The sequence below is a fragment of the Oncorhynchus masou genome, chromosome 9 (assembly GCF_036934945.1).
Source record: "Oncorhynchus masou masou isolate Uvic2021 chromosome 9, UVic_Omas_1.1, whole genome shotgun sequence".
Taxonomy (NCBI): domain Eukaryota; kingdom Metazoa; phylum Chordata; class Actinopteri; order Salmoniformes; family Salmonidae; genus Oncorhynchus; species Oncorhynchus masou.
The window spans coordinates 19,107,276-19,120,960 of NC_088220.1; the positions used below are offsets into that span (position 1 = coordinate 19,107,276).

A 13,685-nucleotide genomic window follows, 5' to 3' on the forward strand; every position below is an offset into this window, starting at 1 on the left:
AGTCAGGCTGATTGCGGTAGTATGTACATGTAGATATCCATATGATACTCTATATTTAAAAGATCATACTCTCGCTGTAAACATTCTCAGGTTTGAAATTCCCATGGCATGATTTCAGCATTCATTCACTAATAGCTAGTCTTATCCTCTGTGTGATACTACTAGTCTGTAGAACAATGGGTTCACTATGCTCTCCAATAACTCGCTCTCTTTCTTTCTCTAGTAATATGTCATGAAAACACACAGAGCAGAGGGTCCTTTATAGTGAGTGTAGGGTTGTGGTTCTATTGAACTTTGGAGCAGATAGTGGCCTACATCCCAGCGTCTTGGTTATTGACCAAGGTAGATTAACCCACTAGAGTCTAAACCTGCCTAAACCTGGGGGGGGCTACTAAACCAACATATGGAGTTGCTTTAAGACGCCATCAGGTATCAAAAATATTTGATGAAACATAACTTGAATTACGATCATGTCTCTTCGACCAGATTTCCTAAAATAAGTTCACTTTTAGCTGAATTCCCGATTATTATTTTTTGTTGCCAAAAAACATTCGGAAAGTATTCAGACCCCTTTACTTTTTCCACATTTTGTTACGTTAGAGCCTTTTTCTAAAATGAATTAAATTATTTTTTCCCCTAATCAATCTACACACAATACCCCATGATGATGAAGCAAAAATGTATTACAAAAAAAAAAAAAAATTAATAAAAAGGTATTTCTAAGTATTCAGACCCTTTGCTATGAGACTCGAAATTGAGCTCAGGTGCATCCTGTTTCCATTGATCATCCTTAAGATGTTTCTACAACTTGATTGGAGTCCACCAGTGGTAAATTCAATTGATTGGACATGATTTGGAAAGGCACACACCTGTCTATATAAGTTCCCACAGTTGACAGTGCATGTTCATAGCAAAAACCAAGCAATGAGGTGGAAGGAATTGTCCGTAGAGCTCCAAGACAGGATTGTGTCGAGGCAGAGATCTGGGGAAGGGTACCAAAATATTTCTGCAGCATTGAAGGTCCCCAAGAACACAGTGGCCTCCATCATTCTTAAATGGAAGAAGTTTGGAACCACCAAGACACTCCCTAGAGCTGGCCACCCGGCCAAACTGAGCAAACGGGGGAGAAGGGCCTTGGTCAGGAAGGTGACCAAGAACCCGATGGTCACTCTGACAGAGGGCCAGAGTTCCTCTGTGGAGATGGGAGAAGCTTCTATTAGAACAACCATCTCTGCAGAACTCCATCAATCAGGCCTTTATGATAGAGTGGCCAGACAGAAGCCACTCCTTAGTAATAGGCATGACAGCCTGCTTGGAGTTTGCCAAAAAGGCACACAAAGGACTCGCAGACCATGAGAAACAAGTTTCTCTGGTCTAATGGAACCAAGATTGAACTCTATGGCCTGAATGCCAAACTATCACCATCCCTACGCTGAAGCATGGTGGTGGCAGCATCATGCTGTGGAGATGTTTTTCAGCTGCAGGTACTGGGAGACAAGTCAGGATCGAGGGAAAGATGAATGGAGCAAAGTACAGAGAGATCCTTGATGAAAACCTGCTCCATAGTGCTCAGAACTTCGAAGGTTCACCCTCCAACAGGACAACAACCCTAAGCACACAGCCAAGACAATGCAGGAGTGGCTTCGGGACAAGTCTCTGAATGTCTTTGAGTGGCCCAGCCAGAGCCGGACTTGAACCTGATCGAACATCTGTTGAGACCTGAAAATATCTGTGCAGCAATGCTCCCCATCCAACCCGACAGAGCTTGAGAGGATCCGCAAAGAAGAACTGGAGAAACTCCCCAAATACAGGTGTGTCAAGCTTGTAGCATTGTACCCATGAAGATGCGAGGCTGTAATCCCTGTCAAAGGTGCTTCAACAAAGTACTGAGTAAAGGGTCTGAATATTTAGGAAAACATGATATATCCGGAGGGGGGGGGCTAAAATACATTTACAAACATTTCTAAAACCTGTTTTCGCTTTGTCAATATGGGGTAGTGTGTGTAGATTGATGAGGGGGGCTGTAACGTAACAAAATGTGGAAAAAGTCAAGGGGTCTGAATACTTTACGAATGCACTGTCACACACAACTTTGGGGGGCCCCAAAAAATTATAATAAATTGCGGGCGACCAGTTGCCAAAACATCATATCCAGTCAAACAAGTGATTCAATCCACATCAGTTAGCTAGATAACTGCTTTATCTAGATAAAGTGTTTCATGCTAACGCCAACAGCCCTGGGTTCAGAATATGGAGGTGATGGGCCCCATGCAGTGCCAGCAGTGGATCATGCCTAGCAGGCAGGAGGAATGTGTGCCTTTGACGTAACCCTATAGGACCAACATGACTTCTCACCTACTTCTTCTGTCTATTATTGTCCCGTGCATTTATTCTCAGACTGTTACATGCAGACACATCACCTGCTGCTAGAAACATGCACAACACAAGGAGGACAAGTCTTGTCAGGCCCCACGCTTTCCTGTCAAGTAGGCTATTTGATAGAATTTGAAGACAGTGTGGTGGAAGTGGCATAATAACGGACTGACCAATTTATAACCAAGCCTTACTCTAGTAATTGAGTTTCAGTAAAACGCCTAACAACCATAAACCTCTGCTCTGTCTACATGCTTCCCTTCCCCAGGTTTTTACAAGCAGCGTGAAGAGGTTTAAAGAGAGCACCATAGTGTGATATAAACGCTCAGATGTCCTTCAGATGTCTTTCTCCACAGCAGATATGCAACCAAGAGTGTCCTTCTGATCCACAACCCGCCACCAAACAAAACATATAGACAATACTGGGGTCTCAGAACTGGTCAAAACTACTGCACTTTCAGCAAATGCAAGTGTACTGTAGTGAGCTACAATACTAGTGCCTCCAAGAGTAGCTAGCTGATCCAAAGTGTCAGTGATTCAGAGAAGCCACATGTTGCCTATAAATAGCAGAGATAACAGCAACATAGAGGTGGCTGGCCAGTGGCATACAGTGAGGCCCAAAAGTATTTGGACAGGGATCTTAACAGAAAAAATTAAAAAATCTAACTCCTCGTTATTCATGATTATCCGTAATCATGGTAGCATCCATATAAATATAGAAATCTACATATTATGTTCTTATTTACAATAAAAGTGACTCCAAAATGGCACAATACATTATTTATCATTCATTTCTATTGGGCACAAAATTACCTGAAACAACCTAAAACTGCAAATGCATCCAACAAGTTTGTAGAGTCACAAGCTTTGTAGTCATTGCGTGCTAGGAATATGGGACAAAATCACAAAACTTTTTACTACTTTCAATACACATAAGTGAACTTCTCCAAATACTTTTGTTCCCTAAAATGTTGGGGGGGGGACAATGTACACAAAGCTGTAATTTCTAAATGGTTCCCCCGATATGGATGAAAATACCCTCAAATTAAATCTGACAGCAAGTTTGCACTTTAACCTCAGTCATTTTATAATTTCAAAAGTGCTGGAGTACAGAGCCAAAACAACAACAAATGTGTCACTGTACATACAACACACACACACACACACACACACACACACACACACAGGTTAGAGCGTTGGGCCAGTAACCGAAACGTTTCTAGATGGAATCCCAGAGCTGACAAGGTAAAAATCTGTCGTTCTGCCCCTGAACAAGGCAGTTAACCCACTGCTCCTAAGCCGTCATTGTAAATAAGAATTTGTTCTTAACTGACTTGCCTAGTTAAATAAAAATAAATACACACACACACACACGTCTCTAGCTAATCAGAATGAGGGAAAGACATAGGTCTTCTTAGCTGGTCAATATGTTTGTCCTCACAGGTGGCTGGCCAGTGGACAATAGTGCAGGAGCTTATCTGGTCAGATGACAGTTCACAGTGACCAGAGGACAGGTAATATGTCATGTCTCAAAGGTCAGACTCGATGGTCCAACCCCATTGGCCAGAAGCCCCTCAGATATCCGCTGAATGATTACAGGAAGTGGTGATTGAGTGGGTGAAGATATGGTTAAAGATTAAAGAAACAAATATATTTTAACAGCAGATATTACTGGGAAAATATTAGTGGAAAGGACAGAAGGATCGTGCTGCTGTTCAATGGATGGGGAGGTTAATTAGCTATGTACCACAATGTGTAGGCATATTATTGTGAGGTTACTCGAGGTAACAAGAACTTTGAATAATCTGTTACATCCTGATGGTGACAGACGACATAGATCAAGTAGTACCACTACCAGGCCAAGAACACCAGTCAAGGTCTGGCCAGGGAAGCCATGCATCCAGTCACATCAATAGCCTTGTTTGCCCTCCTAGATTTTTCTGCCTTCCACCAAAAGGTAACCTGAAACCTACTACAGCAGCCCGCCCGACCTCTAAACTTGGCAAGACTGGGAAGTAAAGGATCACCCCATTCCCTATCAGCCAAGCAGACTGAGGGAAGGGGGGGAGGAGCGGGAGTGTAGCTATTTAAAACAAAATGAAGGTTGAACGGAAAATACTGGACAGGGGGTATGTTGTGTATTAGTGTGTGTCGGATAGGGGGAGCAACTCCCATTAACACTTAGAACAATTTATGGAGTGTGAGCCATCAGACATCAAGACAGAGACACTGAAGTTCAACTGGAGACTCATGTCAAAGCCTTTGCATTAACACATGGGTTAATCTACAACCCCACAGTTATGGAGTCCTGGTTAATCTCATCACTCATTTACATCATCTTCTTTACTTATGGACATACATCCAGAGCAATGCTTGTTTCAGAGGCGTTGTGACTCATAAGTGACTGGTGGTGAGTGATGTGCGTGTCCTTCAAGCCAAATCTTTTCATTCACTGACTGGGCTTATTTACATGGTAAATTCTACACCTCAGGCTCAGATTATATCATAGTCACTCTCAAAGCACATACTCACTTCACTACTAGTGGCCAAGTCTAAGCAGTAGCACAGTGTCTGGAGTTGACATACACCCCCCCCCCCTCCTTCAGGCTGGTCACCTAAGGATTAAGAAGGGGGACAAACTCACTGCATTTGGTTCTACAAAAGCTCTTCCTAAAACTGCAGTGTTTACAATAATGGAACACCTGAACACATCCAAAACCTGGAGGCGTTACAGTACAATACTATGATCATTACTCTATTAAGGGAGTTACAGTACTATGATCATTACGCTATTAGAGGAATTACCATACGATGATCTAGAGGTCGACCGATTAATCATAATGGCCAATTAATTAGGGCCGATTTCAAGTTTTCATAACAATCGGAAATCGGTATTTTTGGCCACCGATTTTGCAGTTTTTGTTTGTTTTTTTTACACATTTATTTAATCTTTATTTAACTAGGCAAGTCAGTTAAGAACACATTCTTATTTTCAATGACGGCCTAAGAACAAGGCAGAACGACAGATTTTTACCTTGTCGGCTCGGGGGATTCAATCTTGCAACCTTACAGTTAACTAGTCCAACGCTCTAACCACCTGCCTCACGAGGAGCCCACCTGTTACGCGAATGCAGTAAGCCAAGGTAAGTTGCTAGCTAGCATAACATTTATCTTATAAAAAACAATCAACCAACGACTGTCGTTGCACCAATGTGTACTTAACCATAAACATCAATGCTGTTCTTAAAATCAATACGCAAGTATATATTTTTAACCTGCATATTTAGCTAAAAGTAATCCATGCTAGCAGGCAATATTAACCAGGTGAAATTGTGTCACTTCTCTTGCGTTCATTGCACGCAGAGTCAGGTTATATGCAACAGTTTGGGCCGCCGAGCTCTTTGCGAACTAATTTGCCAGAATTTTACGTAATTATGACATAACATTGAAGGTTGTGCAATGTAAGAGGAATATTTAGACTCATGGATGCCACCCGTTAGACAAAATACAGAACGGAACGTTTTGTTTTTGAGGTGATAGTTTCCGGATTTGACCGAAGGCTCGTATTTTTGTGTTTATTATAGTTAAGTCTATGATTTGATATTTGACAGAGCAGTCTATCTGAGGGGTGGTAGGCAGCAGCAGGCTCGTAATAGTCAAAGATATTTGGTTTAGAGAGAAATAGTCGACGCGTTATAATTCCTGTAATAACTTGCGGCTGAACTTGAAAGGGGTTCCTTCGTTATTTTACCGTTCATGTCTTCCATACAGAATGTCTTGATCTATTTCAAATAAGGTCTGTGTTGTGCTTAAACCGCCTCGGCGTTTTGACACCCGTGTAAATCTCACTAGGAAAAGGGAACGTTTGTCAAAATATTTTCATAAATCCACTCTACAAAAAAATGATCTTCACTTATATTTAGCCAATATTGATCAGTTACCTTGTCCTATGGATATCTACACAGCTATAAAATTGGCAAGGTGGTGTTAGCCTACATGAAACACAGACCTTATTTTAAGTGAATCTGAAAATATCCTATGGAATAAATTAACGGCTTTTCAGATTTTGCTAGAAGGTGTCATGGGAATTATGACTCGCACTTTGGTAGTCAATTCTTACCATGTCCATTATTAAAATAGGATTTCCTGCATATAGAAATTACAGTTTTTGTTTTCAACATTCATCACAGGTAACTTAAACTCTATTTTTATTCAAACAGTTGAGAGTATTTGTCTCCTAAGCAGACTCTTCAGTATCATTGTCACTTCAGAGCTGTGTGTGTTTTACAGATGGCAGAGAAAAGCAGAGCACCAGTGTGGAACTATTACATGGAATTGGCCCCAGGGAAAGCAAGGTGTCTTATTTGTGATAAAGATGTCAGCATGGAGTCAGCAACGGCTAAATCAAACAATACCACCAACATGTGGAATCACCTTAAGAACACCCATCCAAAAGCCCATATGTATTACATTAAGTTAAAATAAAAAAGTGTTCATTGTTCATTCAGTATTGTTGCAATTGTCATTATTACAAGAAGGTGTGTATATACAGTGGGGCAAAAAAAGTATTTAGTCAGCCACCAATTGTGCAAGTTCTCCCACTTAAAAAGATGAGAGAGGCCTGGAATTTTCATCATAGGTACACTTCAACTATGACAAACAAAATTAGAAGAAATCCAGAAAATCACATTGTAGGATTTTTAATGAATTTATTTGCCAATTATGGTGGAAAATAAGTATTTGGTCAATAACAAAAGTTTATATCAATACTTTGTTATATACCCTTTGTTGGCAATGACAGAGGTCAAACGTTTTCTGTAAGTCTTCACAAGGTTTTCACACACTGTTGCTGGTATTTTGGTCCATTCCTACATGCATATCTCCTCTAGAGCAGTGATGTTTTGGGGCCGTTGCTGGGCAACACGGACTTTCAACTCCCTCCAAAGATTTTCTATGGGGTTGAGATCTGGAGACTGGCTCGGCCACTCCAGGACCTTGAAATGCTTCTTACGAAGCCACTCCTTCGTTGCCCGGGCGGTGTGTTTGGGATCATTGTCATGCTGAAAGAACCAGCCACGTTTCATCTTCAATGCCCTTGCTGATGGAAGGAGGTTTTCACTCAAAATCTCACGATACATGGCCCCATTCATTCTTTCCTTTACACGGATCAGTTGTCCTGGTCCCTTTGCAGAAAAACAGCCCCAAAGCATGATGTTTCCACCCCCATGCTTCACAGTAGGTATGGTGTTCTTTGTATGCAACTCAGCATTCTTTGTCCTCCAAACACGACGAGTTCAGTTTTTACCAGAAAGTTATATTTTGGTTTCATCTGACCATATGACATTCTCCCAATCTTCTTCTGGATCATCCAAATGCTCTCTAGCAAACTTCAGACGGGCCTGGACATGTACTGGCTTAAGCAGTGGGACACGTCTGGCACTGCAGGGTTTGAGCCCCTGGCGGCATAGTGTGTTACTGATGGGAGGCTTTGTTACTTTGGTCCCAGCTCTCTGCATGTCATTCACTAGGTCCCCCCGTGTGGTTCTGGGATTTTTGATCACCGTTCTTGTGATTATTTTGACCCCACGGGGTGGAGCCCCAGATCGAGGGAGATTATCAGTGGTCTTGTATGTCTTCCATTTCCTAATAATTGCTTCCACAGTTGATTTCTTCAAACCAAGCTGCTTACCTATTGCAGATTCAGTCTTCCCAGCCTGGTGCAGGTCTACAATTTTGTTTCTGGTGTCCTTTGACAGCTCTTTAGTCTTGGCCATAGTAGAGTTTGGAGTGTGACTGTTTGAGGTTGTGGACAGGTGTCTTTTATACTGATAACAAGTTCAAACAGGTGCCATTAATACAGGTAACGAGTGGAGGACAGAAGTTACAGGTCTGTGAGAGCCAGAAATCTTGCTTGTTTGTAGGTGACCAAATACTTATTTTCCACCATAATTTGCAAATAAATTCATTAAAAATCCTACAATGTGATTTTCTGGATTTTTTCTCTCTCATTATGTCTGTCATAGTTGACGTGTACCTATGATGAAAATTACAGGCCTTTCTCATATTTTTAAGTGGGAGAACTTGCACAATTGGTGGCTGACTAAATACTTTTTTGCCCCACTGTATATACACATTTTAAAAATCGGCATCTGCTTTTTTTGTCCTCTAATAAATCGGTATCGGTGTTGAAAAATCATACTCGGTCGACCTCCACTATGATCATTACTCTATTAGAGGAATTACAGTACTATGATCATTACTCTATTAGAGGAATTACAGTACTATGATCATAACTCTATTGTCACAACTGAATGTGTTTCATAACATGAGGACCCTTTGTACACATGCTAAATGGATTAAAGTAGTAACAACACGAATGAAAATAATTTCAGCAAGGTCACAACAACGGAGGCCTATGCTTCTGGACAGCTCTGTAAGTAGTAATGGGGGGGGGGGGTATTGTGATGTATGGTGCATATATCATATAATGGAGTCCCAAGCTCTATGCCCACAATCTGTCCCGTCTGGCCTCTCCCAAACATACAAGCCCCACATTTTTCAAGACATCTTGGAATGGGCCCCTTTAGAGGGAGGATGAGTGGAAGAAGTGCCCTCTAAACTCAGAGTCCTAGTTATGCTACATCCTAGGAGGTTTAGGACACCGTCAGTAAGTCCAGGGGTGTATTCAGTATATCTTGCAACGGAAACCGTTTACTAAACAAATAGGACGAAAACGGGACCTACCTGAATTTGTCCAATAGAAACATTTTGGTTTCTGTTTGGAGTAAACCATTTCTGTTGCAAAACATTTAGCAACAGAAGAATCTACATTATAAATACAATCTAGGTTAATGGCTTTCAAATGACAGAATGAATGCATCTGTTCCTGTTCTACAAAGACAAAACAATGTCATTAACAACCAGAATTTCATCTCATCAGCTAGACCCCTCAATCATGAATGCCATAGATTGGACAGAGTGTAGAAACCACTCTGAAGCATCTTTATTTAACTAGGCAAGTCAGTTAAGCACAAATTCTCATTTACATTGACAGCCTAGGAACAGTGGGTTAACTGCCTTCTTCAGGGGAAGAACGACAAATTTTTACATTGTCAGCTCAGGGACTCGATCTAACAACCTTTTGGTTACTGGCCCAACGCCCTAACCACTAGGCTACCTGCCGCCTGTACTAGGCTACTTGCCGCACCTTTATTGGTTAGTGAAGCAACCCCATTGATCAGTCTAGGCTACTTGTGGTCACACTGGATAAGCTTGGATTACCTTTGCCCACCCAGGTGAACTAGGTTCACTTGGCCAAAGGTTGCAGCAGAACAGACCTCTCTGAGAACATTCCCTTTACATCAGGGGTGTCAAACTCATTCCATGGAGGGCCTAATGTCTTAAGGTTTTTTCTTTTTCTTTTCAATTAAGACCGAGACAACCAGGTGTGGGGAGTTCCTAACTAAATAGTGACCTTAATTCATAAATCACGTACAAGTGAGGAGCGAAAACCCGCAGGCACTCGGCCCACCATGGAACGAGTTCGACATCTGTGCTTTACATTGTCTCAAGACAGGCAACCAGGCCAGAGCAACTTGTTATTGACCAATAATTTGTTAAAATGTGCAGGTTGTACAGATTTCAATATGCAAACATAGGCATATTGGAAACAATACACCCAGCAACTCGGCAAGTGCAATGGGGAAAACAATGTCCTCACAATAATAGGCTTCAGGGAGGCTTTTGTACCGAGCACAACGAAAACTATCAACATGATGCTCCAATGACACCGTAAAGGAGTTTAACTGGTCTCACTAAAACTTCTCCAAGAGCAGAGTGTGAAATTACAAGAAATTGCATGTATGTGTGTGTGTGTGTGTGGAGACACACAGGGGAAAGGCAGGATTAATGGGCCGTGCAAGAACCAAAGTGACAGCTGAGCTGGGACCTGTTGAGCCATCCAATGAGGGAGTGTCACCTTTCACCTCAATACCTATGGTAGAGAGAGGAGAAAAGACCCGACTGCTTCCGATGCAGCCATGGGGTGAGCAGGCAAGGGCGTGCTGTCATTTTTAAAACTCACAGTAAGGAATGCACAACCGAAATACATTAGGAAATGCTAGCTACCAATTTTAACTACAATCAGGAAAAACTGCAATAACCGCTAAGGCACATACAGTTTAGCACATTGATTTGGTTTAATCTAGCGTGAGGACACGTTTAATTGATCAATAGCGAAGTAGATTGTTTTTGCTACTAATTAATCTGGATAGGAGTAGCAAGCTTACTATTAACTAACAAATTGACATGGCATTATGAACAACTGTTACCAGACGTGGCTCTGTCGCTAGCTTGTGTGTGTGCTCTATCTAGCTATTACATTACGTATGGATCCTATCCATTCAAGCCATAAAACAACAAATGCTTATAATGAGGCGAATAAAATCTGCCATCATTCCTCGCTACAATAATAAACAACGTTTATTTCATTGTATATTTTTGGCATTATTAACATTTGCATACATTTGCTGAACGTTTCCATTCATTCATTGAAACATACCGGTATTTCAAGTTAAAGGCGCTGAATAGTCTCATCTATGAAGCATAAATAGATTATTTTAGAAAGCTATCGTAAAAACACGACATAGACAACAATGACAACCTACCTTTGCTGCGCGCCAGCGTTGTGATATTGACCATGCGTCTTGGAGGATGGCAAGTCCGCGGTACACCCGGCTCGTGAGGCGACGCTTAGCCAATCAGAGCCTATGTACCTTTTGTTTGACTTAAAATCGTTGTATGGGCACAACTCATTGGTGAATTTTGCCACTGTATCGTTTAACAGTTGTAAAATAATTGTTGTATGCTGTGTATTGTTTCTCAAAACCGAATTTTGACCCCATAGGTCTAAACCCCTTTCTTTCTTTGTTCCAGTAGAACATCTGAAACGTTCAGCTCGACTTGCTATTTATAGACACATGAATAGCCTAGTACACGCTTTAACAAAAACAGTTATAGGTCATATGAGGAAATCAGTCCATTGAAATAAATTCATTAGACCCTAATCTATAGATTTGAGATGAATGGTAATACAGATATGCATCTGTTGGTCACAGATACTTTAATAAAAATGGGTCTCACAAGGGCCTCAGCATTTTATGTAGTTTTTTTTGTGCAAATTGCTATGATAAAATGCAATTGTGTTCATTGTCTGTAGTTTATGCCTGCCCATACCATAACCTCACCACCACCATGGGGCACTCTGTTCACAGCGTTGACATCAGCAAACCGCTCGCCTACACAACGCCATACACATGGTCTGCGATTGTAAGACTGGTTGGATGTACTGCCAAATTCTCTAAAGCGACATTGGAGGTGATTTATGGTAGAGAAATTAACATTCAATTATCTGGCAACAGCTCTGGTGAACATTCCTGCAGTCAGCATGCCAACTGCATGCTACCTCAAAAGACATCTGTGAAATTGTGTTATGTGAAAAAACGGCACATTTTAGAGTGGCCTTTTGTCTCCAGCACAAGGTTTCATATGTGTATTGATTATGCTGTTTAATCAGCTTCTTGATATGCCACACCTGTCAGGTGGATGGATATTATTGGCAAAGGAGAAATTTGTGCACAACATTTGAGAGAAATAAGCTTTTTGTGCATATGGAACATTTCTGGGATCTTTTATTTCAGCTCATGAAACCAACACTTTACATTTTTCATTTATATTTTTGTTCAGTGTAGAACCTAAAAGGGTTCTTCAGCTATTCACATAAGAGACCCCTTTTTGGTTCCAGGTAGAAAGAACCCTTTTGGTTGCATCCAGGTAGAACACCTATGGGTTCCATGTAAAACCAGGGGTGAAAGTAGATTTCATTTCTTACCGGTACAGGACAATTTTTTTTTAATACTACAAAAATGACAGGGTGGCCTACTCTGCTGACACTGACAAACAGATCAATAAAAAAGTTGTTGTCTGATCCATATAATCGGCCTACGAAAAGGGGTGACACAAATACAATATGACATCCATCTAACCTCAAGGAGAAAGTTATTGTCCAAAAACAACTAAAAGTGGCACTGACCCAATGATAATGACAATCACCGGAAATATGGTCGATGTTCTCCACTGGTGCCAATAAGATAAGATACTACTATAGCCTACTATTCGCTCAATTAAGTTAAGAATTTTGATCACTAAAAAGACAGATTGGAGTCTTTTCAATGTCATATCTTTACAGCAATGGCCATTTTCTTTCCAAACAGTTTTCCCACGATAGTGTTTTAAAATATTGTGATATGCCTGGCTGGCTCTCTGTGCTTTCAATGACAGTCGCAACTCAACAATAATCTATTTCAGTGGTCACCAACCTTTTGAGTCAAGATCACCTTCACAATCAAAAAGGAATCCAAGAACTACCCCTCAGACATGATTTCATTTTTTAAATCATGAACCTAATAAAACCTGATTTGTAGGAATGAGGTTTGTGCAGTAGGTCTAATACACTATCATAGGTTATTGGCTATATGCCAGCCTACCAATATTGTCCTTCTCAGACCATATTATATTTCAAAACTCGAGCTTTGATAACAAAATAGATCCGTTGCTCTTCACAATTTACATCAACAACATAGCTCAGGCAGTAGGAAGCTCTCTCATCCATTTATATGCAAATGATACAGTCTTATACTCAGCTGGCCTCCCCCAACATTTGGTGTTAAATTCTCTACAACAAAGCTTTCTTAATGTCCATCAAGCTTTCTCTGCTCTTAACCTTGTTCTGAACACCTCCAAAACAAAGGCCATGTGGTTTGGTAAGAGGAATGACCCTCTCCCCACAGGTGTGATTACTACCTCTGAGAGTTTAGAGATTGAGGTAGTCACCTCATACAAGTACTTGGGAGTATGGCCAGATGGTACACTGTCCTTCTCTCAGCACATATCAAAGCTGCAGGCTAAAGTTAAATCTACACTTTGTTTCCTCTATCGTAATCGGTCCTCTTTCCCCCCAGATGCCAAACTAACCCTGATTCAGATGACCATCCTACCCATGCTAGATTATGGAGAAATTATTTATAGATCGGCAGGTAAGGGTGCTCTCGAGCAGTGAGATGTTCTTTACCATTCGGCCATTAGATTTGCCACCAATGCTCCTTATTAGGACACATCACTGCACTCTATACTCCTCTGTAAACTGGTCAACTGGTCATATTTATAAAACCCTCTTAGGCCTCACTCCCCCCTATCTGAGATATTAACTGCAGCCCTCATCCTCCACATACAACACCCGTTCTGCCAGTCACATT

At 41.1% G+C, this 13,685-nt stretch overlaps 1 protein-coding gene and 1 long non-coding RNA gene across 2 annotated transcripts in view; one reads left to right on the top strand and one right to left on the bottom strand.

Moving 5' to 3' along the window:
* Window positions 1-6,880, top strand: part of LOC135545643 (uncharacterized) — a 33,917-nt gene extending 27,037 nt beyond the window's left edge. The window contains exon 3 of the long non-coding RNA XR_010456484.1: window positions 6,664-6,880. This is a non-coding gene — a long non-coding RNA (uncharacterized LOC135545643). The remainder of the gene's footprint in view (window positions 1-6,663) is intronic.
* LOC135545642 (long-chain-fatty-acid--CoA ligase 1-like) overlaps window positions 1-11,094 on the bottom strand; it is a 28,715-nt gene extending 17,621 nt beyond the window's left edge. The window contains exon 1 of the mRNA XM_064973402.1: window positions 11,040-11,094. Coding sequence (XP_064829474.1) covers window positions 11,040-11,073 — 34 coding nt within the window. The 5' untranslated portion in view covers window positions 11,074-11,094. The remainder of the gene's footprint in view (window positions 1-11,039) is intronic.
* Window positions 11,095-13,685: the final 2,591 nt, after the last annotated feature.